General features: G+C 38.7%; 4 protein-coding genes across 6 annotated transcripts in view; 1 reads left to right on the forward strand and 3 right to left on the reverse strand.

Annotated features, from left to right (window-relative positions):
* Positions 1 to 193: 193 nt before the first annotated feature.
* LOC131140010 (gastrula zinc finger protein XlCGF17.1-like) lies at positions 194 to 2,625 on the reverse strand. Its single transcript, XM_058090043.1, has 2 exons — positions 1,974 to 2,625; positions 194 to 1,063 (listed from the first exon to the last, which is right to left on the reverse strand). Exons 1-2 carry the CDS (start codon positions 2,167 to 2,169, stop codon positions 267 to 269), a joined length of 993 nt encoding a protein of 330 aa, XP_057946026.1. The 5' UTR covers positions 2,170 to 2,625; the 3' UTR covers positions 194 to 266.
* Positions 1,498 to 24,715, forward strand: part of LOC131140011 (uncharacterized) — a 181,455-nt gene continuing 158,237 nt past the window's right edge. The window contains exon 1 of the mRNA XM_058090045.1: positions 1,498 to 1,711. The gene's annotated coding sequence lies outside the window, so the exon portion shown is untranslated. The remainder of the gene's footprint in view (positions 1,712 to 24,715) is intronic.
* On the reverse strand, positions 5,191 to 9,253 carry bdkrb1 (bradykinin receptor B1). Its single transcript, XM_058090038.1, has 2 exons — positions 9,179 to 9,253; positions 5,191 to 6,404 (listed from the first exon to the last, which is right to left on the reverse strand). Exon 2 carries the CDS (start codon positions 6,399 to 6,401, stop codon positions 5,316 to 5,318), a length of 1,086 nt encoding a protein of 361 aa, XP_057946021.1. The 5' UTR covers positions 6,402 to 6,404; positions 9,179 to 9,253; the 3' UTR covers positions 5,191 to 5,315.
* Positions 12,297 to 18,236, reverse strand: bdkrb2 (bradykinin receptor B2). Of its 3 annotated transcripts, none has more exons than XM_058090039.1 (2): positions 18,174 to 18,236; positions 12,297 to 14,733 (listed from the first exon to the last, which is right to left on the reverse strand). In XM_058090039.1, the coding sequence occupies exons 1-2, from the start codon at positions 18,191 to 18,193 to the stop codon at positions 13,692 to 13,694; spliced, it is 1,062 nt and encodes a 353-aa protein (XP_057946022.1). In that variant the 5' UTR covers positions 18,194 to 18,236; the 3' UTR covers positions 12,297 to 13,691. The 3 variants fall into 3 exon arrangements, with proteins under 3 accessions (XP_057946022.1, XP_057946025.1, XP_057946024.1); XM_058090042.1 differs by lacking the exon at positions 18,174 to 18,236 and adding an exon at positions 15,841 to 16,138; XM_058090041.1 differs by lacking the exon at positions 18,174 to 18,236 and adding an exon at positions 15,766 to 16,138.

A 24,715-nucleotide genomic window follows, 5' to 3' on the forward strand; every position in this document is an offset into this window, starting at 1 on the left:
AATGTGGACGAGAGCAGGAAAACTCATCGGCTGAAAGGAAATAGACTTAGATTTGCTTGCTCACCATGCTAATGGCTAATAACAGAGCGGCTTTTCAGTGTCTTCTTGATCAAGCTTGCATTCCAATTAAATCTGTTACAGATTTTTCCCATTTAAATTGAAATTGCGTTTAAATAGTAGAATCTTGTGTTACACGCACGCACACACACACACACACACACACACACACACACACAAAATGCCATCACATGTTTAATCCTGCTGCTTCATTTATGGCTGCTGTTCTCTCCAGCACACTTATGATTGTTAATTTGGTATTTATAAGAGAATTTTTCATCACACACACTGCAACTAAACACTTTTTCACCAGTGTGTCTTCTCATGTGTACCACAAGTGTTGTTCGTTCACAAAATGTTTTGTTGCAGCTTGAACAGGAATATGTATTTTCCCTTGTGTGTGTCCTCATGTGTCTTTTCAAATGCTGTCTGCGTACAAAACCTACACCACACACTGAACAGGAAAACGGTTTCTCTCCAGTGTGTATTCTTGTGTGTATTTTCAAATCTGCTTTCTGAGAGCATCTTGTACCACAAACCGAGCACACAAATGGTTTCTCTCCAGTGTGACTCCTCATGTGCCTTTCCAGATAACTACGGTGATTAAACGTTTTGTTACACTGAGAGCATTTCCAGCCTGTGTTGTCAGAGTGACATGTCATATCAGCTTTAGATACTTCATCATCAGTGTCAGAATAGTGTGATGTGTTATCATTATATGATTGTGAAGCAAAGCAGCGTTCTGCTTGTGATCCTTCGCAGTGGTCTCCATCAGCTTCGGTTGTCATTTGTTGAGTTGAGCTGCTGCTCGGAGGCTCAACCTCTCTCTTCTCCTCTCTTTGAACTTTGTCTTTATCTTCACTCTTCACAGGGACACCAATCTTTGTGATCTCCTCCACAACGTCAAGCTCCTGAATGTGATCCTCCTTTTCCTCTTTAATGTGGGGGGACTGTGGCTCCTCTTGTGCCACCCTGGAGCTCCACCCCTGCTGTTCTTCATTGCCATCTGCAGGACACAAAAAGACAAACAAGTTTTAGAAAAGTCAAGCTTTGCTCGGCTACAGCAGACATTTGCTCAAGATGGCAGGGCATGTGCAAACGGTGGCTTCGAGCTCTGGACTTCTTGTGTTTTTATTCAGGTTTGGCTTTTTGTTTTTACTGTTCTGAGACTACCTCACAGCTAGGAGACCTGAGTTCAATCCCACCCTCGGCTATCTCTGTGTGGAGTTTGCATGTTCTCCCCGTGCATGTGTGGGTTTTCTCCGGGTACTCCCACATTCCAAAAACATGCTAGGTTAATTAGCGACTCCAAATTGTCCATAGGTATGAATGTGAGTGTGAATGGTTGTTTGTCTAAATGTGCACTGTGATTGGCTGGCGACCAGTCCAGGGTGTACCCCGCCTCTCACCCGAAGACAGCTGGGATAGGCCCCAGAACCCCCGCGGCCGTCGTGAGGACAAGCGGTAGAAAATGAATGAATGAATGTTTTGAGACTCAAATCCTTAATTCAGCACTGAAAAGGCTGAATATGCAGCCCCAAAAAGTGATTTTATTCCACCACAGACTAAGTGGACTACCTAAGGAGCAGTTGTCGGGCCTGCAACTACACAAGTCACTTCCGTCTTGAGGAAAGTAACACCAACACAGCTGCAGGTATGGCTTTTCTTGGACATCTAACATGGCTCTGTCGCTTTCTGTGATTGCTGTGTGCCTGACCCACATCAGTGTTCCCAATGTTTGTGCTTTCATTACCGCCTCTAAATATCACATCTGTTGTATCCTTGTCAGTTATACCTTCTCGTCTCTTTTTCTTACAACAGTCTACATTTCATCTTCTTTCATGCCCATACAATGATTGACAATGCTCCTCTCCTCAGTAAAGTTGCTAATGGTAGCAGGTATGTATTAGACAAACCTGTTCTGTGTAACTCGCGAGGCTTCTTGAAAACGGTGTCCAGTAGTTGACGTTGTCGCTCGTTCTCTTCTTTTGTTCGACAAAGTTCCTGCTCGTACTCTGCTATCGTTCTTTCTAACACTACAAATATTTCTTCTACAGCCTCGGTTAGTCGTTGGTTCACCAACGCTCTCAGCATTTGCACTTTACACATCATTCACTCAATCACAGCACCTGATTTTCTGTTTAGCTAAGTGTGGCTAATGTCCGTGTCTCCTAGCTAGCAGCTAACTGGCGAAGCGACCGGAAGAAGCTTCATCGTTCATCGAGACGATGTTATCATGACATTAGGAATGAATAATGTGTAGTTTGTTATTCGACAAACAAAAGTACAGACACAAAAATGAAGGAACTGACGCCGACTTAAAACACCACACTACATGCTAACTGTTTTCATTTTCTTTTTTTTCTCTTCCGGTAACATAGCTACATTCTAGTGCATTACTGCGTCTCCTCTGGTGTGGAAGTGTCATTACATACTTCACCTACAGAGTGTGGAGATAGAACTAATGTCAACACAGATGAAACATGGACAATACCCATTCCGTGTAAACTAAAAGCAGTGACAGACCAAGAGCAGGAAAAGATAAAAGAAGCTAAACACTAACCGACAGGCTAACTAACCAGCCACTTCAATAGATACACAAATGACACACACTCAATGAGCATTGAGTGTGTGAGCATTGAGCAACACTCCCATCTAGTGGCCAAACGACAGACTACCTCACTGTCACCATGATGACGAATGCTATTTTAATTAATTGAAGCTTTTTTCCTGCTATGTAGAGAAAATTGAGGGGAGGCGGGGGGGGGGCACAATATAAAAAGGTCATAATTATGGAATAGGAAAGTCATAACTATGGGGTTAAAAGTCTAAATCATTAGATACAATTATGCATTCTTCACATGGCACATATCTAACAATTCAACAAGTCTTTTTATTTAAAAAATTTAACTCGTAATTTCGACTTTTCTCTCCTAATTCTGACTTTTTTTCTTTCAGTGTCTTAGTTTGTGTTCAATGCAGACAAGTAAAATATCGAATTTTGAAACTTTATACAGTTTGCACAATGTAGTTTTACTTAAAGTTGCTCAAGAATGTTCTCTGAATGCTTTTTGTTGCAATTTGGAAGTAGTTTCTTATTTTGTATTTGGTAAACTATTTGAAAAGAACAGTCCATCTTTAGGCATGTTCATTTTCAACATTTTTTATTCAAAAATGTATATGGACCTGAAACAAAACAAACAAACATAACATGCAATTTAATAGTAATAATCCCCATTAAGTAATATGTATACACATAAGAATATTGAGTACAGTTTACAGACACTAAAGTGCAGTTCTGATTTTTGGGAGTGACAAACCTACACTCAAAAAATAAATGTTTAGCCTCAACAAAAAAAATCAACGCAACAGTTTCCATTAGTCTTTCTTAGTTATGACAACTTAATTTGAAATTGCTTTGAACCAACAAACAATATTGCATTGCACAAATTAGCTTTTCCTCTTCACTCAAAGCTCATTTTAAGTAATGCTTACTGAATAGTTGTTGTCATAGGGACAAGTTTTTAAGTTCGTAACTCAAAGAAATATGTTAAGTCAACTGACTTAATCATTTTATTCAAAGTAGTTTAATTTGTTGTCTACTTAATTATAATAACAATCCACACAGCTTTTTAAGCAGCAGTAACTTTATGTATATACATATATGTGTGTGTGTGTGTATTATGTTACCAAGCTAATTTTATTAAGTCATGGCAACTTGAATTTTGTTTTAAGCTTACCAACAATAAAATTTGAGTGTATATGACATGCTAAATTAAGTTCATGTAATAGCCAACATTATTATTTGAACATAACGTAAAAAATAAAGTTAGCAACTTGGAAAGTTTATCTAAATCAATTAATTACATTTTTTACATTGCATTTATGTATTAAATCAAGTGGTGTCAACAGATACTCTTAATTACTTTTTAGAGTGTAGAACAGGGGTGGGCAAACTACGGCCCGGGGGCCACATCCGGCCCGCCAAGTGTTTAAATATTGCCCGCACGTTCTTTCCAAACTTAACATACAACCTGACATCATGGCTTTAGCCAACCTTTTGATGGTTTAGGTAGTTTTTTTTAATCAATTTGTTTATTTGATGTGATCTTACATTATTATTATTTATTTAAATTATTTAAATTATTTGGGCAATTTACTGTTCACGCTGCACTTTACATTATGTTGTTCATATTTGGTGTCTATTCTATCTATTTATTCTCCACATTATTATTATTATTATTATTATTATTTATTATTACTTATCTTCTTTTGTGTCTGTTATTATATGGGAGCCAGGCAACGACATTTCGTTGGCAATTTCACTACTGTGTTTTTGTGCAATGACAATAAAGGGAGTCTATCTATCTATCTGCTGTTTACAAAGTGCTCCTGAAAAAAGGACACAAGCACATATACATAGCAGGTTGCATGACACTTACAGATACAATCATTCCAGGTGGACTGTTAGAATTATATGCGTAAAATATATAGTCTGCCCCCCTGTCAATTTTGTTAAATCAATGCGGCCCGCGAGTCAAAAAGTTTGCCCACCCCTGGTGTAGAAGGAAATTGCTACAACATGTTTTTTTCCCGTCCCATTTCATATGACTCTACATATACTTGTGGTGAAAACTTGCAGCTCCTTGGTGTGCTAATACTGTATATTGTACTGTGAAAACGATGTTTATATAATATGTATAATGCTTTGCAGCCTTATCGCTATAGTGGAATAGTGTTTAGAAGACATTATGTAAACAAGACATGACTTTGACGCAGTGGACATTCTTCCTTGGTTTTTGTACCAGCGGAATAGCAGCCCTTTTCAAATTGCGTTTATACCGTACTTTCAAGCCAAATGCTTCTTGTAAAGGTGTTGTAAAGAAATCAACGGTGAAATGATCACTACAAAGGACAGAATTTGAGGTGGGCATCCATTTGTCTCTTGCTCTTGCTTAAACCTTTTTTACAGTATTACTGGGATAATATAAACATCCAGCAGCAACACAACATTTTGGCATGATTACTATTTCGATGAAAATATATTGAAACAAGTTGACGATAGCTAGTCCGTTTTGGTTTTAAAAACCATACAGAATTTCAAACAATGTACAACAAAGTTGATGAATCATGTCAAGGACCCTTTAAGTTACAATTGTCAGGCTGCACCGTGATTTAGAGTTTTGTTGACGTTACAATCCTGTCATTTTGCATCCTTATTTATTTGCCAAAATGGAGCGCTTTGTTTATCCAACAGCTTAAATGACGACAGGCTTTATCTGCTCAGGTCTCTGAATGTACGTGGACACGACAGAGCGTTGATACGTGGTCATATCCGATCCTCTACGCTGATGGAGTGTCCTCCTGTAGATGGCACAAACTTTCTTCCTGAAGTATTGCCCTGATAGGACGTACAGCAGAGGATTCAGGGCACTGTTAAGGAATCCCAGATAGACAGAAATCTGCCCTCCTACGTTCAAAGTGTGGGACCACAGTTTGACATCCAGCACGTGGACTTCGCAGAGTGTTTCAAGGAAGGTGAAGACCTGGAAGGGTCCCCAGCAGATGACGAAGAGCACAGTGACGGCATAGAGCAACATGGAGGCCTTTGTGTCGTTGACATCATGAAGACCTACATTATCCTTCCTTCGAGCTAAAGACTTGATTATAGATCTGCTGCTGAAGACAATCGCCAGAGCAGGCGTGACAAAGCCAACGATGTTCAGAAGAAGATGATTGGCTAACCTCCAGGACCTGCTATAATCCAGCACACAGGCAGTCATCTGGAATTCTTCAACGTACGTCGCCTTTCTGTGCAGCAGTGTCGGTGTGCTTAGCGAGAACCCCAATATCCACAGAAAGACGCAGATGACCTTGGCGTGCCGCGTCCGTCGAAGCCACCTCGCCTTCATAGTCATCACAATCGCCAGATAGCGATCGATGCTTATCATGACCAGGGTGTAGATGCTGGTGTAGAAGTTCACCGTGATGATGCAGTTGACCATTTTGCACAAGGTGTCTCCATACAGCCAGTTGTAGCCGTTGAGGATGTTGGCGCCCCAGAAAGGGAGACCGCACAAGAGGGTGAAGTCGGCCAGAGCCAGGTTGCTCAGGTAGACCTCCGCCACGGTCATTCGATCTTTGTGCGCGAGGAAAACGCACAGGACAAAAGTATTCAAGAGGAGGCCGAACACAGAGACGGTGAAGATGTACGGCGGGACCATGAGGCGGATGGTGGCAAACTCGCCGGATGTGAGATAGTCTGACTTGAGGGGCGAGCTGCTGTTTTCAAACCACGGAGGAACCTCTGTTGTCACAAGCTTCACTGTCGTCACTGACTCCATGTTCTACAGAATGACACAACAGTTATTATGTAGCCTTCTGGCATAGCAGTACCAAAAAAAAGGAAAAGACAAAGGAACTCCAAATATGAACACAAGAATGTGTCCATTTTCAGCCATCGTCTAGGACAGGGGTCTCAAACACGTGGCCCGTGGGCCAAATGCGGCCCGCAGGACACTAGTTTGAGGCCCCCGCCTTGATATGAAAGTTTAATGTTAGTGCGGCCCGCGCAAGTTTGATATGGATGCTGTATGGTATCATGTACCCAGAAAAAATGATTACGTTTCATTAATGTTCATGTTAAAGGTTAAATAACTGTTAATAGTTATCCTCCCTATCCGTGTGGAAGTGGTAAGTTTTTGGCTATTTAAGTTTAAAGGACATAACTTGAAGGCTACCGTTTAGGTTGCTAGCTCTCTAGTTTGCGAGTTAGCATGTGTCTCGAGATCCTGCAGTTGCGCAATATGTTGTAAATAAAAAGAGTATAAATGTGACTATAGTCGTGTTTTGTCATGTCTACAGGGCTCTAATAATGCTTTGTTCATTTTAATCTGAAAAAAATAATTTGTCTACCCACCAACTAGTATATGTGTTTTTTATTATTTGCCGTTTTATTATTATTATTATTATATTTATTTATTACTGATTGATTGATTTTCTTTATTCTTGATTTGTTTATTTATTTTTCATCTTATTTTGTGCAGATTAAGATATTTGAGAACAGTGGAATGTTTTATCAGAGCTTTTATTGTTGAAAATCGGAACCAAAGCACTGAAAAAGTTTGTATATTTTTCTGTTTTTAATACATGCGTTTTTTTGGGGGGGAAAACCTGATGCGGCCCAGCCTTGCCCAGACCCTAGCTGCAGTGGCCCCCAGGTAAATTGAGTTTGAGAGCCCTGGTCTAGGAACTAGCGTGCTAAGTACAAACATATACCAACACAAATATAGTCACCCCTCGTTTATCGCACGGCGGTCGGGTGGTTAGCGTGGAGCATGTTCTCCCCGTGCATGTGTGGGTTTTCTCCGGGTACTCCGGTTTCCTCCCACATTCCAAAAACATGCTAGGTTAATTGGCGACTCCAAATTGTCCATAGGTATGAATGTGAGTGTGAATGGTTGTTTGTCTATATGTGCCCTGTGATTGGCTGGCGACCAGTCCAGGGTGTACCCCGCCTCTCGGCTGACCCTCGTGAGGATATGAATGAATGAATGAATATTTTTACTTTGGTCTGAATAATAATTTCCAATTGACAACATTGGAAATGGAAGCAATGGTAGAATCCCATACAAACACAAATCCATAACGCCATGACGTTTCTGCTATCAGTTTCTACGCAATTTTCAGGATTTTGTTGAATAAATGACTTTCCATTTTCACCGCTTAAATCACGAGGGAACCATTCCTCCCACTTCAGAATAAAAATGGTAGTCATTTCCCTTCATTCCTATCATCTTATGTCATTTTCCATGACACAGAAACTACCCTGCTACCCTGGACGTAGAGCAAAAATACATCGCGTCTGATTTTAGAACTTTAGAATGATTTTTAGAACTCTTTGCTGTTTGACAGCCCTCACAGTGGAAGTGTCTAGGGAGCATACGGCCAGATAAAAGAAACTCGGAGGAGGTCTGTGCTCTGTTTGGAGCCATTTTGTTTGAAGTATACATTGGCAGGACTGAGGGGTCATCTGGGGATCGCACGTTACTTTCCAGTTGCTGCTTTTTTCCAGCTAAAAATGAAGGCATGTAAGGGTCACTTTCGTAGATGTGCTAAGAAGTTACAGTTTATGAATACAGTCATATAAAAAAATGATTAGACCAGCTTTGTTTCTTCAGTTTATTTGGTCAATTTAATGCTTGGAACAAACAAATGTGCATTTGTCTTTACAAATGTAATTACAATGAAAATGAAAATAGCTTGTATGATTGTAATTTCAGAACATATATCTAGCCATTTCCATGGTTTTCTTGATAATAACTAAAATCAGCTAATTTCTTACATGAATAGCTATAGCATTGTACTGCAAAAAAATTTAGACATTCCATGTTGTCATGTTCACTGTAATCTTCAGGTAACGTACTTTCCTTGTACGTTCCTCCCCATTTTTGTGTTTTTTTCTTATATTTATTATTTTTTATATTTTTCAAATATTTGAAATTTCTTCTTAATAATGTTTGTAATTTTGTGGGTAATAATATGACTTTATTCCCATAATATTATGACTTTATTTTTATATCATTCAAACTGAATTTTCCAAAAGTAGTTTTTTTCTCTCCCATAGTATCACAGCGTTTTTCTGTAATATTTCACCTTTATGCTACTAAAATTTTTGTTTTTTCCTCATAATACTACAACTTTATTTTCATAAAATGACAATTTTTTCTCTTAATATTTTGATATTATTCTTGCGAAATCACTGCTAGTTTTTTCCTGTTTGATTGCCTTAGCTCTTTTGTTTAATTATATTTTTAGAATGTGCCGCAGGCCAATAAAAAAACAGCTACAAGCTACACATGGGCCCCGGTACGCACTTTGGACACCCGCGCTTTACTACCACAGTGCAGCCATTAAAAAAAAAAATATGCTTTTCATGCAGAACACACATGTAAAAAATAGGAGGAAACTGTCAGCATTATCAACATTATCTTCTAGTTTGAAGTTAAAAATATTTACCAGATGACTGAATCATGCCGTCGCTTTTTAGATAAATATGCTGACTCTGCATGACTCATCAGAGAGCCTTAAATGACGAGAATGTAACATTTAAAGTTCTTACCGTGGTCCACACTGATCACAGCGCTCAAATGTGTGTGTGTGTGTGTGTGTGTGTGTGTAAGGAGCGAGCCGAGCTGTGAGCGTTTTGTATATAGAGCAGCATTCTTGCACACCCTCAACACATCAGCTTGTTTATGACCAGCTGGCCTAAACCTGCTAGTGAATTACTGCAGGCCCCTAAATGGAAAAAAAAAGTTCATGGTGCAAATCCTCACTTAAACAAACCATCAAGAACATTTGGAGCTTGTAATGACTATTATGACAATTAGGAAGTTATTATTTTCCTCATGGTCATCATTGCAGTCACGTCAATGCGCAACACTTCATGTGAAATGTGCATTAACTGTCAGTTTAAAGCGCTAGTGTGTGCAGATTGGCGACATCTGGTGGCGATAATGCAGATTGAAACTATTTTCCAAAGTTGTATGTATATTACATGTAGAATTACAGTTATTGATTATAAATCAGACATTTTGAAACTGCAAGATATTTTATAGAAACAAACTTTTCATTTATAATTAGATATATTGAAAAAATGTATAAATATGTTATACAGTACTTAAAAATAATATAGCATTTAAAAACATTAAATATACTAACATTTTGAATATATTTAGGAGTCTTTTATAAAGTTAATATATGCAATGAATAAATGTGTCATATTATGGCTGATTAAATTTAATTTATTCATTATAGATTGAAGTAGAGAAGCACTCGGAAAGCCCAGACTTACTCCAAGCGCCATAATTCCCCCATATTTGGTGTGATAATTCTCCCATATATCACACCAAAATAATAATCCTACAGTTTTTGGGTCAGTTTTTGCTATTTTGTAGAACCTGTTGAGAACTTGTCTTTCTTTTCCAAGGGCTCTGACCATTTTTTGTGGAGTTATGTGTCACGGTCTTCAGTTTCATGCATCACCACACTCACCTTTTTCAAAATAAAATAACTCTTTCAAATTAAACTGTGACAAATGTGATATCATCATAGTTGGTCACCTTTCTCCTTCACCTCGTGTTCAAAATCTTGGCCTTTTCCTTGACAGCACCCTGTCCTTTGAATGCCACATCAGACAGATAACCCGAGCTGCCTTTTTTCATCTAAAAAACATCGGCCATCTTCACTCATCCCTCTCCTTTTCTACCGCTTTCATCACCACAGACTTGATTACTCTAACAGCATTTTCTACAGACTTCACATCACCCCTAACCTCCAAAACCTCCACTGCCTTTCTGTCCAATACCGTATACACTTTAAAATCTCACTATTACATAACGTGGCTACCTCTTACCTCAATGTCCTCCTCCACTTTCCGTCCGTATCCTCTGACTCTAACCTCCTGTCCCCACCTTCAATAACAACACGCTGTTCCTGGGGCGACAGAACCTTTAGTTTCCTTTAGAACTCCCTGCCTGCAGCCGCCCAAAACTTGGTTATAATGTTTAATTCCATTTTTTGTTTAGTTATTGTTATTTTAACTGTATAAGTCTTGGATTGTATAAGTTTTATGGCATTGATTGCATTGCTTGCTCCATTGTAAAGTGCCTTCTAAATAAATGTTTCAATTCAAGTTATTTCAAACACAAACAGATAAAAACATAACCTCTGTATGGTGTACTTAATCCTTTTTTTTATAATCAATTAATACGTTGAGCTGCACAGCGGTCATGTGGTTAGCGTGCATACCTCACAGCTAGGAGACCAGTGTTCAATTCCACCCTCGACCATCTCTGTGTGGAGTTTGCATGTTCTCCCCGTGCATGCGTGGGTTTTCTCCGGGTACTCCGGTTTCCTCCCACATTCCAAAAACATGCTAGGTTAATTGGCCACTCCAAATTGTCCATAGGTATGAATGTGAGTGTGAATGGTTGTTTGTCTATATGTGCCCTGTGATTGGCTGGCGACCAGTCCAGGGTGTACCCCGCCTCTCGCCCGAAGACAGCTGGGATAGGCTCCAGCACCCCCGCGACCCTCGTGAGGATAAGCGGTAGAAAATGAATGAATGAATTAATACGTTAAAAATACATACAGGTCGTCCCTCGCAATGTCACAGTAAGATTATCACCTCTTCGTGAAAACATATTCATGTAACATATATTCAAAACATATTGAAATACAAGTGATATGGAGTATTCTGCTCACCAGGTGGCAGTAGTGACACAAAACAATGACGAGACCTTACATAACACTGCATGAAGCCATGGCATGTCTGACATAATGGAGTGAAAAAAGGTTCTCCTGTCGTTCCGTGTGGAAGTTTTAGAGGTTTGAAAGTATGAAAATATTCCATTTATTTACATTGAATTGCAGAAATTCATTTATTGCTGCTGGGTCTGGAACCAATTAACTGCTACAAACGAGGGACAACTCTATATATATATATATATATATATATATATATATATATATATATATATATATATATATATATATATATATATATATATATATATATATATATATATATATATATATATATATATATATATATATATATATATATATATATATATATATAGAAGAAGATATATATAGAAGAATATATATATATATATATATATATATATATATCCAGCTCTTCTAACAATATATTCACTATCTCTCCTCTGGACATGTCCAAACCATCTCAGTCTGGCCTCTCTGACTTTATCTCCAAGGCCTCTAACATGTAATGTCCCTCTGATGTACTCCTTCCTGATCCTATCAATCCTGGTCACTCCCAATGAGAACCTCAGCATTCTCATCTCTGCTACCTCCAGTTCTATATTCTATATTCCAGACTATATATATATATATATATATATATATATATATATATATATATATATATATATATATATATATATATATATATATATATATATATATATATATATATATATATATATATATATATATATATATATATTTATCATTAACCATAATACCCACTAAATGAATGACAAATTATTTAGAAAAAACATGACCATTTTATTGTAATTATTTTACAGATATACACAAATTTGAACATTAATCAAATAAATATCCTTTTAAATTGTGCAGACAGCTTGAATCCATTTATTGAATTTCCATCATGATTTGAATAATAAATAATCTGATTGCTAAATTGCACACATGGATGCTTGCAACGTGTATATAATTTTATATTTCATCTCACACAAACACTAAAACACAATTGTACTTTATGGTACACACACAGGAAGAATGCACGTTAGCACAATCAAAAATACCAGCAGTAAACAAACAATACAGATATTTGGCATTTTTGTATTGTTTGAGGAAACCTTATCTACACCAGTGGTACAAATTTAAACACTCACAATGTGGTGGTTAAAGCCTGGCTGTCTTTACGGTCTGTCTTGACTTTATTTTGTGTGTCTGTGTATGCACCCTCCCACAAACCTCTGAGTCAACATTGAGTGGGCTGCTTATTTGCGGTGTAGTGCAGGGAAATAAAAAAAAAAAAAGCAACACGAGACAACTGAAAGGAAAAAAAAAAAGACGTGATGGTGCGTCAACACTGGAAACTGTCAGTGGACATTGAGTCAGAAAAGCCAAAAAAAACAGCAGTCATTAGTTCTCTGCTTTTCAACTTACGGTTTAAAAGGGTTTGTAAAAAATGAGTGGGCCTTTGATTCTTTAATTTCTTCACCCGTGCCATTTAAAGTGGGAATTTTGGACACTTTTAAAGTTGTATGTATTTTACAGCAACCAAGCAGGTTTTATATTGTACATTAGCATGCTAACTTTAGCACAACAACATCTATTTACATTCTGGACACCACAAGTTAAGAAGCAGGTACAAAAAACACAGGACAAAGTGAGAACATTTGCTAGATCGAAGTATTACAAAGTGGCTAGTAGTTTTGACAATTAAAATTGTATGTATTTTACAGCAACCAAGCAGGTTTGATATCGCACTAGTAGCTCATTAGCATGCTAACTTTAGCACAGCAGCATCTATTTACATTCTGGACACTACAAATTAAGAAGCAGGTACAAAAAAGACTAGATTTAACATTTTGACAATTTGTGATTTTTCCATATTTCATCCATTCATTTTCTGTACTACATACATATCCTCATAAGGGTTAGTGGTTAGCTGGAACCTACTTCAGCTGACTTTGCAGGACACGTATAGACAAATAACCACTCACATTCACACCTTCTGACAATTTATAATAGGGGATAGCATTTGAATTTATAGAATTCTTTTTTGTTTTGTTATTTTCTGATAATCAAGTCCTTTCTCTGCTGCCAAGGAAACCTAATAGCAGTCCCAGAAATTCCGCTTAGCAACACCCAAACATACGACAGAAATGTTGCTGTGCCTGTTTGGTTGCTACAATGTGTCATCTTATGATAAATCATATAGTTTAGCACTTTGGAATATACATTTGTAAGACTACTGTAGTTTTTTTGGTTTGCAGTCGTTCTTTCCAGTTTTCCAGTTTTTCCCATACCACTGTGACTGGAATGAGAGTTCTTCTAAGATATTTTTGTACCTGAAGTTACCCTGATATGATAGTCCTCAGTGTTGCTGAGGTATTTGAACGTGTGGATGCTGTAGTCACTGTACTGCTGGCCCACTGCTTGCACACTTCCTGAACCTTTTTCCGAAAATTTTTCCCAACAATGACGTACAAGATGGGGTTGATGACGCTGTTGAAGAAAGCCAAGTAGGCAAAGATCTGGTTGCAAATCGCTATGGCCGCTTCAAGGTGACATCCTCTAATGACGTTGATTCTATGGAGCACATCCAGCACGGTGATGAAGTGAAGAGGAACCCAGCAGATGAGGAAGGCCACAAGGACGACCAGCACCAGTGTTGTGGCCTTCTGCTCACTCTTCTCCGCGTTGAACCTGGCAACAGACTGTTTCTTTAACGCTCGGATGATTGTGACGGTGCAGAATGCGATGATGGAAATTGGGATGATGAAGCTTAAGATGATTAGCATCCCGTTGCAGATCAGCTCAACCGTTGGGGTCGGATAATCCAAAAAGCAAACTTTTACGTCATAGTCTGGGAAATACTTCACCGCTCTGAAGACCAGCGTCGGGGCGCTCAGTAACAAACCCAAGCTCCACACCAGCAGACACCCCACTTTGGCATACTTGGGTCGACGCATTCTCCCGTGAGACATGGGATGCACCAAAGCCACATGGCGATCCATGCTAACCAGAACGAGGAAGTAGATACTGCAGTAAGCGTTCATCTTGATGCCAGTGTTGACCACTTTGCACAGGGCCACACCAAAAGGCCAGTTGAAACCGTTGCCGATGTGGACGGCCCAGAAGGGCAGACAGGACACCAGGACAAGGTCCGCGGCCGCCAAGTTGCTCAGGTAAATTTCCGCCACTGTGCAGGCTTTCTTGTGGAGGCAGAAGACCAGCAGCACAAAGGCGTTCAACACGATTCCCAGTGCCGTGATGATGAACAAATAGACCGGCTGGCCGCGGGTGAGCCAATCCCAATCATCTAAATTGATGCACTGCGTTTCGTTGGTGGAGTTTTGGTTGCCATCCATGGTTGTGGTGCTCAGCTCTGGTATTCTGCGGAGAAACATGTCGGTCATCAAAAACCTTTCATTGCAATATAAATACTAATAACACAGGATTGGCCTAACTCCTCCGCATTCCACCAAAGTACTCCGCGCTTGGAAGTTCACATGTTTTTCAATATTTTACTTATCATATTCATGCCAGGTTCCCAAATGAAACCGTGTAATGATTTGGTTGGCTTTAGGCTCATGCAGGAGTGTCATGAGACACCCAACTCATGAGACAAGATGAGATTTGAACATTTTTGAGAACATTCATTCATTCATTTTCTACCGCTTTGCAGGGGGTGCTGTCTTTGGGCAACAGGCGGGGTACACCCTGGACTGGTCGCCAGCCAATCACAGGGCACATATAGACAAACAACCATTCACACTCACATTCATACCTATGGACAATTTGGAGTCACCAATTAACCTAGCATGTTTTTGGAATGTGGGAGGAAACCGGAGAAAACCCACGCATGCACAGGGAGAACATGCAAACTCCACACAGAGATGGCCGAGGGTGGGAATTGAACCCTGGTCTCCTAGCTGTGAGGTCTGCGCGCTAACCACTCGCCCGCCGTGCCGCCCATTTTTGAGAACAGTACAAGAAAAAAATACTTTCACTATTGTACAGCTGTGGAAGCTGCGAAATTGGCATCCATACCGTCTGTCAAACAAAATATAGTGGTACCTCCTGGTACGCCATGTTTAGCGCGTCTTTCAGTTAACATCCAAAATGTTTGCTAAAATTTAGCCTTGATTTTGCGTGCAATGGTAAAGCGGTGCAATATGGCGCACGGAACAAATTTGTGCTATATTTGTGTTTGCTTTGTTTATGCAAATCTCAAGAGTACTTCAAAGGGTAGTTCACACTTTGCTATACAACAATGAAGTGGCCATACAATGGACCCTCAGTGTTGATGACTCCTGTCTGTGTATTTTCTATCGATTGTGCGGTTAACTCAGTTAGCATTTTGGTTTGAGTCTGACACCGCTGTATTGGCTTTACAAATACCTTAACTACCACTATGGCCCCCACCTGTGGAACAGCCTGCCGGAGAGCCTCAGGACTGCGGAGACTGTTGATATTTTTAAAAGAAGATTAAAGACGCACCTTTTTAATCAGGCTTTTAACTAATATTTTTAAAGTTTTCTTTTGTTTTTATCTTTTTAGTCCTATATTATGCTCTTAGTCTTTAGCTTTTAACTCCAGTATTTCCTCAGGGGGGGTCCTCCACACTGGGGGCTGTGTCGGGTCTGCTGAAAGGGTGCTGTCCTTGGGTCCCTTCGACCCGGCCGGCTGGGGGTTCCTCCCTTTGATGTGGGGGTCCGTTCGTCTGTCGGAGTGCTGGTTCCTTGATGGCACGGCCTGCGGCTCCTTCCAGTGTGGACGTTTCCTTGATCCTCAGTGCCATGCCATGTCTCCCTACTGTGTGTGATTGTGTGTGTGTGTGTGTGTCTACTAGGGTGGGAGGGAGGGGCTTTCTTAGTAATTGTTTTTACTTTTAATTGTGGTAATTGTTTTTAATTCTGTAAAGCACTTTGTGTTGCATGTCTTTGCAGGAAAAGTGCTCTACAAAAAAAGTTGATTTGATTTAAAGAGCAACAAAGTACATCATCTTGTATTGACTTTGTTGAAAGCTCTGCATCTGCATGTGTAGTCCCCCCCCCCCTCATGGGGTCTGTGGTTTTGTTTTTTGGTACCTTTTTGTCACTACCTCAAATTCGGCATACTGGCTCATCACAGCAACACCCTTCTCTGCTTTGATAGGGCCCCGCCTCCCCCCGCAGAGAGAAGAGACTATTACTGACAAGAGGGCTCACTTCGTTTGAGCCTTTACTTCAAGGAGCAAACGCTCCCAGGGGCTGAAAATAAACACAGAGTGAACCCTCTTCCTGTCTGTTTGGAGCCGAGATGTGAGGAAAACAGACACGCATGCACCTGACAATACAGTATATAGAGGCTGGCAAAATCAGCATCACATGATTAATTAGTTAATCTGTTTTTGTTCTGAACAAGAAATCTTATCACATTTTAATCTCTCCCTTTGGCAGAAATTTGTCCTTAACTATACTCACTATACTACACTCACAACCATTAACCATAGCCTAACCCCACAATACTCACCTTTATGGCCACTTACTCTGACTACAATCACTTAACTCGACTAATCCTAAATATATCTTTACCATACTAACCCTAAATATAACCTAGCAGTACACACCCTGATCATACAGCAACTGTACTAACCTCTAACCCTCAAATTCTAAGCCTACTTTAGCATGGGTATGGTTACCCAACTGTAGCTATAGCGTTATTGTTTTATTTAATGTTTACTGAATTCAAACACGTTCTTTCTATGCTGCTTACCCTCACTAGGGTTGTGGGGGTATGCTGGAGCCTATCCCAGCTGACTTTGGTCAAGAGGCGGGGTACACCCTGGACTGGTCACAAATGTATTTCTATTTATTAGTGATATTTATGTTTATTTTTAAAATTGTATTTATTCCCTTTATACTGGACAAGGTTTATAGTGGTATTATTTTTTTCCACACCATCCTTTCATACAGGAAGTGGAAAAAAAGTGGCAATTGTCGGAAAGTGAAATAAGTGTCAACAAGTAAACGTCATGGTGTGAATGAATAATTGAATAATCAGTAATGGACATGAGGGAGGAGTACAATTAAATATAACCTCTTCCTACTTTTTTTTTTTCCAGAGATGTTAAATTGTGCATATGTAACCATGTGATGTGCCTTCATGTAACAGAAGTGTTTTGAACAATGGCAAAGTATACCATTTTTATGTCAAATTACTTTCTATTACAATGTCAGTAACAGATGTTGTAATTACAATGTCCGCAATGCTTGCCCTGCTGTTAGACAGCACGCTTATAAAATTACCCAAAACATTCCTACCGGTCAAAGAAGTTGTAAAACTTTAATCCGCTCCCAATGTCAGCTACAATAACTACTGCCGTGTTTTTATTGTTGAGTCAACTAATCCCATCGTTCGACTGCACTAGTGTACAATTATGTTCCTTTACATACAGTCATATAACGCCGTGCATTCATCCAAGTTATATCACAGCGTACAATTAGCTCCAATAATGAGCAACAGGCTCGTGTCTGCTGGCTGTAATTCCCCTGGGGGAGAGGGGAGAGTTAAATTGGTACTGCAAATGATGTGCTATCATCATGCTATCTCTTTTGCACGAGGCCAGTAATCCGACATCCACAATATTTAACTATAATAAGAATCAATAACAAGTAATTCTTCGGTGGATATAAATGTAGGTTTTCCTGTGAATTGATAATTCATTCTGTCATTTTTATTGTTTTTACAGACTAAAATGGACTAACTATGTTGCTTTTCAAAGTTGGGACTATCGGTACCAGTGTTATTGAAGTACACATTACATATGAATACAATGTGAAGGCTTTTACCTGGTGGTTTGAAGAGCCATTTCCCGCCTGAGTAAGTAAGTCCAGATGTGAAGTGTCCAGATGTCCGCCTGCACTGTGCACGCAGCTTCCCGGTTCTCCGCCTTGTCTGACTTTGACTTGCTCTCTTTGAGGAAATTGGAGCTGAAGTGATGTCAGCCAAAAGTCTTACATCAGCCCGTTGGTCCTCATTTGAGTATTTTCTTCCACTCTGCGTAATACAGTATCAAGTCTATAGGATTGGTATTTCATATTTATACATTTCTAAGTTTACTCTTCTGAGGTATTTTTATGTTTTATGGCAGAATCAGACACAGTGGACGTTGAATGTCTGTACCAATAAATGTACATTATGCCTCAAAAGTAGCCAAGTGGTGAACATGCTCGGGCATCTCTTTTCAGGTTTTTCCCGTGTATGCGTGGCTCCCACATCCCATAAATTTGCATGTTAGGTTAATTGGCGACTCCAAATTGTCCATAGGTGTGAATGTGAGTGTGAATGATTGTTTGTCTATATGTGCCCTGTGATTGGCTGGCGACCAGTCCAGGGTGTACCCCGCTTCTCGCTCGAAGACAGCTGGAATAGGCGATCTTAGTGAGAATAAGCCGCATAGAAAATGACTGACTGAATGAATGAATCCCTCAAAAGTAAAACGAATCTTGAAGTTTGAAACATTGTCACACAAGACATCGACTATAATCTTGTGATATGTCATCTCTTGTGAGTATTTTGATGTTTCTTAAAACCTCATATAGGTTCTGGCCGTTTGTTGAAATATGACAATAAAAACAATGAAAGCTTGAAGAAATAATAATAATAATAATAGCCAATTCAGATTATTTTATGTAGTGACATTACACAAAAATGCGATAGGTATTTGTGTGTAATGTGAACGCAATGCGTCTGGGAAGTGATGCGCATGCGTGGAAGTAAATATGGCCCCTAGTGGATTCAATCCTGGTGCTTTTGTGGCAATTCTATGAATTTAGTGCAATATTTTGCCTGCATTCACACTGCAGGTCAAATCCCAATTCCAATCATCTGACTTTTTAATTGAGTCAGTATGCGCGGTACAATTCCCATTCTTTCAAATGTGACTCAGGTCTTGTTTGTATGCCGATATAAATCCAATATATATTCAATCTAGTACAGTCTGAAAGGTCAGGTCACATACTGTTTATCCTACCTAAACGTAACTGAAAGGCGTGTTTGACTCCCTGGGACAGACGTTGCAGCAAGTTACCCACAAACCGCCATAGCCAAAAGTCTTACCCTCTTCCAGAATCGTTTGGTGAAGAAAATGTTGATTCCCATTGCACCAAATTTTTGAAATTGCCACAAATGTGCCAAGGAAAGCACAAACTGTGATGTTTAATTCCGTAAACACATGGAAAAGTATCTGATGTCATGTTTTGACACCAGGCTTTGCGTTCACATTTACAATTTGCATGTTTGAATGAATGTTTTTGGTAACGAGCACATAAAAGATGGGGTTTGAACAAAAATCCGAGTAGGGCATCATACCCTGCAGTGTAAAAGTAGCAAAAAAATTATTTTGTGTAGGATACTAAGAAGGAAGAGGGCAAGAATCATATCGAATTTTGACCATGGCTGCGACATCTGCGTATAGGTTTGGGGTTCGAGCCAGGAGTGGTGGGACACTGACGTGAGTAATCTGATCCAAAACATCTTTTTTCCATTGTTTTATGCAATTTATCTTTGTGACTGTTCATTTTGGCGAGGAATTGGGACATTTGTTGCCTTCGGATGACATATCGCCGGATATTCTCATGTTTAACAGTCTCATGTTAAACTCATGTTTTAACTGTGTATCAACAAATGAATGTTGTATTTTAACGTATATCTTTTACTTGTTTTTTTCAACTCCATTTTTCTGTAAAGTGTCTGAGTATTTTGAAAAGCGCTATACAAATAAAATACATTATTATTATTATTTAATATATACATGACCCGAACCTTCATACTAGAGTAGCATCGAATTCATATCGGATTTATATCTACATAGAAAAGATGCCTGGGTCGCATTTGGAAAAAAAAAAAAAATATTGTGAAATTAGACTTTTATACTACATTTCTGTCAATCTTCATTATTATTTTCATAATTTTTTTTACATTTAATTTCTCATTAAGCTATCATGACAGAAATGTTACTTAAATATATGCTATACTAATACATACTATAATAGTAATTTAGGTGCTACCCCGCAGCGTACTTTGATTTAGAGATCAACTCAGTCTTGAATTTGTCTTGTAACACAACATCACCCCAAAAAGCTCCATAAAATGTATTAAAACACCCCCTCTCCCCCAACGTATCATCAGTTTTGAATCATCATCGCGTCTCCATTGTCGAGCATGAATGCGATTATGAGTGATCGATCCCAGCGGTTAACATTTGGAGAAGCAACGCTGCAATTTGTGAGCCATCACAGTGTGGCAGTGCAGCTCATTACGGCTAATGCACACGGAAACAAAAGGTTCTTTTCACGTTAGCATCAATCCCGAGTTGGCAAGAGTCGATAATGTATGAAAACCACATCATAATTGAGTAAGTGTGGTTGTGCAGTCATGTTGCAAAGATGCTTTTAAAAAAGTCTCTAATTCATTTGATGAATAATTGAATAAAGCTTTAGCAAGTTGGTGTTCACTTGTTGGTACAGAAATGGCGCCATTCTGAGCAGACTGGCGTGGAATCTATTAATGAGATACATTGGATGTTTTGTTTATCTTGCTTTTCCTCACAGAGGATAAGAAACGCAATCAAAACATTACAGCTAGTAAATCTTTGTGTATGATTGAGTGCTTTGTGTGTCGGTCTCATGTAAGTACCACCTTAAACAAAGAAACAAAAACTCCCCCTCCTACTCTTTAGGACATTTCCTTAGCGCTTAATTAATTGCATGTAGAGTCAAATAGCCAAACACAATAAAACACAAGTCATTGTGTAATGCATCTACCATTGACTCCCTGACCGCCTTTTGGACACCAATACACCAGTTATTTATTGCTAGCAACTTTTTAACATAATGTTCTGCACACTTTGTTGCCATGTTGTACTCCCACCTTATTTTGGCTAAAACTACTGAAGCAAATTACAAGATGACTTGTCCTTATTAAAAATTACTACAATCTTGAGTTATAACCACTATACCAGGGGTCGGGAACCTTTTTGGCTACAAGAGCCATGAAGACCAGATATTTTTAAAATGTTTATCTGTGAGAGCCATATACATTTTTTTAAACATTCAATGCAATAAAATGTGTGCATTTTTATGTAAGACCAACAGTTTTAGATATAATGGGCTCTAATTACGTAGACCAGGCACACTACCCCACGCCAATGGGGTGTGGCCAGCACACTTTTGTGAGCAGCGCAGTGTCCAATAATAAATCAAATACTCGCTGCCATTAATGCAACTTCTGCTGCTGCATGGTTTTGCACCGTACTCAGTATATTTCATTCTTTTGGCCATCTTTGCCAGAAGGCTTGGTTCTGCAGCTTTAGCTAGGTGACTATTTGACTAAAGGAGGAAAGTTTACATTTACATCTTAATGACCGAGGTACACTACCGCATTACCCAGTAATAATCGAGTTTTGGTGTTTGACCTGGAAAATATCATCAGGAAAGATAGATATGGTCGGCCGTATTGCAGTAGAAAATAGTTGGACGGGTTAAAATGCATAAGAAAGTTGTTGATTTTTAATATTTTTAACAGTCATTTCTGTGATGTTTACTTTAAAATGTTAGCAAACATACATTTTTATTGTGGTAAATGCTTGAGAGCCAGATACAGTCATCAAAAGAGCCCTACCTGGCTCCCGAGCCATAGGTTCCCTACCTCTGCACTATACTGTAATCTCACAAATCACCGTGTGTATTTGATTAACTTCTGTTTTCTTTTTTTTGGTTAATGTTAATGCTTACTATATGCCTATTATATATTTGAATGAAATGTTTTATTACAAAGGGAGAAAAAAAATGCCCCTGTGTGAAAAAGTGATTGCCCACTAAAGCTAATAACTGGTTGGGCCACCCTTAGCAGCAACAACTGCAATCAAGTGTTGTCAAGTTGTTGTCATTCAGCCACAATGGAGGCTTTTCCAGCATGAATCACCTTTTTAAGGTCATGCCACAATAGGATTCAGGTCAGGCCATTCCAAAGTCTTCATTTTGTTTTTCTTTAGCCAATCAGAGGTGGACTTGCTGGTGTGTTTTGGATCGTTGTTTTCAGCTTGAGGTCACCAACAGATTGCCGGACATTCTCTTTTCCCAAACAGTTCCGTATAAAATGATGTGGAAAGCCACATCTGGCCTGCGGGCCTTGAGGTGGGCAAGAGGCGGGGCGGTACATGGGGTGACATAAGCGATTCCTCGAAGCAGAAACATTTTTTGTAATTAAGGTCCTCGAACTATTGGAATAATCATTGCATCTTTGATTTTTTATAATAAGTAAATTAAGGACAAAATTAATCGTGATTACATATTTTAATTGATTGTAATGTAATGTAATGTATTGACCTGTGTTAGCTGCAGTTTATAGCAGGTTTGAGGCCAACCACCCATTAGTGTGACAAAAATAAAAATAAAGTTTGTTTTCCATCCTGCTAAGCTAACTTCTGTTATGTTTTAGTGCAAAATAAATAGATTTTTAGTTCTGAGAGTATTAGGTTACATAAGCGATTCCTCGAAGCAGAAACATTTTTTTGTAATTAAGGTCCTCGAAGTATTCCAATAATCATTGCAGCTTTGATTAATTTAGATTTTTATTATAAGTAAACTAAGGACAAAATTAATCGTGATTACATATTTTAATTGATTGTAATGTGATGTAATGTATTGACCTGTGTTAGCTGCAGTTTACAGCAGGTTTGATGCCAACCACCCATTAGCGTGACAAAAATAAAAATAAAGTTTGTTTTCCATCCTGCTAAGCTAACTTCTGTTATGTTTCAGTGCAAAATAAATAGATCTTTAGTTTTGAGAGTATTAGGTGACATAAGCGATTCCTCGAAGCAGAAACATTTTTTGTAATTAAGGTCCTCAAATTATGCAAATAATCATTGCAGCTTTGATTAATTTAGATTTTTATTATAAGTAAACTAAGGACAAAATTAATCGTGATTACATATTTTAATTGATTGTAATGTAATGTAATGTATTGACCTGTGTTAGCTGCAGTTTACAGCAGGTTTGATGCCAACCACCCATTAGCGTGACAAAAATAAAAATAAAGTTTGTTTTCCATCCTGCTAAGCTAACTTCTGTTATGTTTCAGTGCAAAATAAATAGATTTTTTAGTTCTGAGAGTATTAGGTGACATAAGCGATTCCTCGAAGCAGAAACATTTTTTGTAATTAAGGTCCTTGAATTATTTGAATAATCATTGCAGCTTTGATTAATTTTGATTTTTATTATACGTAAACTAAGGACAAAATTAATCGTGATTACATATTTTAATTGATTGTAATGTAATGTATTGACCTGTGTTAGCTACTGTTTACAGCAGGTTTGAGGCCAACCACCCATTAGCGTGACAAAAATAAAAACAAAGTTTGTTTTCCATCCTGCTAAGCTAACTTCTGTTATGTTTCAGTGCAAAATAAATAGATTTTTAGTTCTGAGCGTAATAGTGAATCAATAACCAAAGTCAGCAAACGCCATATAATATGCTCCAGGAAAGGGGTGACCCCTACCACCCTGCTAAGCTAACTTCTGTTATGTTTCAGTGCAAAATAAATAGATTTTTAGTTCTGAGCGTAATAGTGAATCAATAACCAAAGTCAGCAAACGCCATATAATATGCTCCAGGAAAGGGGTGACCCCTACCACCCTGCTAAGCTAACTTCTGTTATGTTTCAGTGCAAAATAAATAGATTTTTAGTTCTGAGAGTAATAGTGAATGAGTAACCAGAGTCAGCAAACACCATATAATATGCTCCAGGAAAGGGGTGACCCCTACCACCCTGCTAAGCTAACTTCTGTTATGTTTCAGTGCAAAATAAATAGATTTTTAGTTCTGAGAGTAATAGTGAATGAGTAACCAGAGTCAGCAAACGCCATATAATATGCTCCAGGAAATGGGTGACCCTTACCATCTTGCTAAGCTAACTTCTGTTATGTTTCAGTGCCAAATAAATAGATTTTTAATTCTGAGAGTAATAGTGAATGAGTAACAAGAGTCAGCAAACGCTATATAATATGCTCCAGGAAAGGGGTGACCCCGACTTTATGTTCTTTGAGGGGAGGCAGACCATGCGACACTTTGAGGAGTTGCGGTTCAATGCTGTATTTTATTTTTGCACAAACTTGACAAATGTTTGTTATGACAGCCTGAAAGTCCCTGGACTAATTATGGAACCAGTGTCTTGTGTTATGTCTCACTGGTGTGTAATGGAGCATAATGCGGCACCAAAGCACGTGGCTGAGGGGGCGGTCAGGCTATTGCTTCTTCTCCAAAATACTCTAGTTTCCCCTCATGCTCCGTTTCTTAACATTCTTTGCAGGCGCTCGTCCTGATTACA

This window comes from Doryrhamphus excisus, chromosome 13 (assembly GCF_030265055.1).
Source record: "Doryrhamphus excisus isolate RoL2022-K1 chromosome 13, RoL_Dexc_1.0, whole genome shotgun sequence".
Classification (NCBI taxonomy): Eukaryota; Metazoa; Chordata; class Actinopteri; order Syngnathiformes; family Syngnathidae; genus Doryrhamphus; species Doryrhamphus excisus.

What these genes read in the sequence shown, in the direction of transcription:
- LOC131140010 (XM_058090043.1), bottom strand. Translation starts at nt 2,169, where the DNA reads ATGATGTGTAAAGTGCAAATGCTGAGAGCGTTGGTGAACCAACGACTA. An exon ending in TCGCGAGTTACACAGAACAG is followed by an intron (nt 1,064 to 1,973) that starts GTTTGTCTAATA and finishes TGTGTCCTGCAG; the next exon opens with ATGGCAATGAAGAACAGCAG.
- bdkrb1 (XM_058090038.1), bottom strand. Translation starts at nt 6,401, where the DNA reads ATGGAGTCAGTGACGACAGTGAAGCTTGTGACAACAGAGGTTCCTCCG.
- bdkrb2 (XM_058090039.1), bottom strand. Translation starts at nt 18,193, where the DNA reads ATGGCTCTTCAAACCACCAG. An exon ending in ATGGCTCTTCAAACCACCAG is followed by an intron (nt 14,734 to 18,173) that starts GTAAAAGCCTTC and finishes GTTTCTCCGCAG; the next exon opens with AATACCAGAGCTGAGCACCA.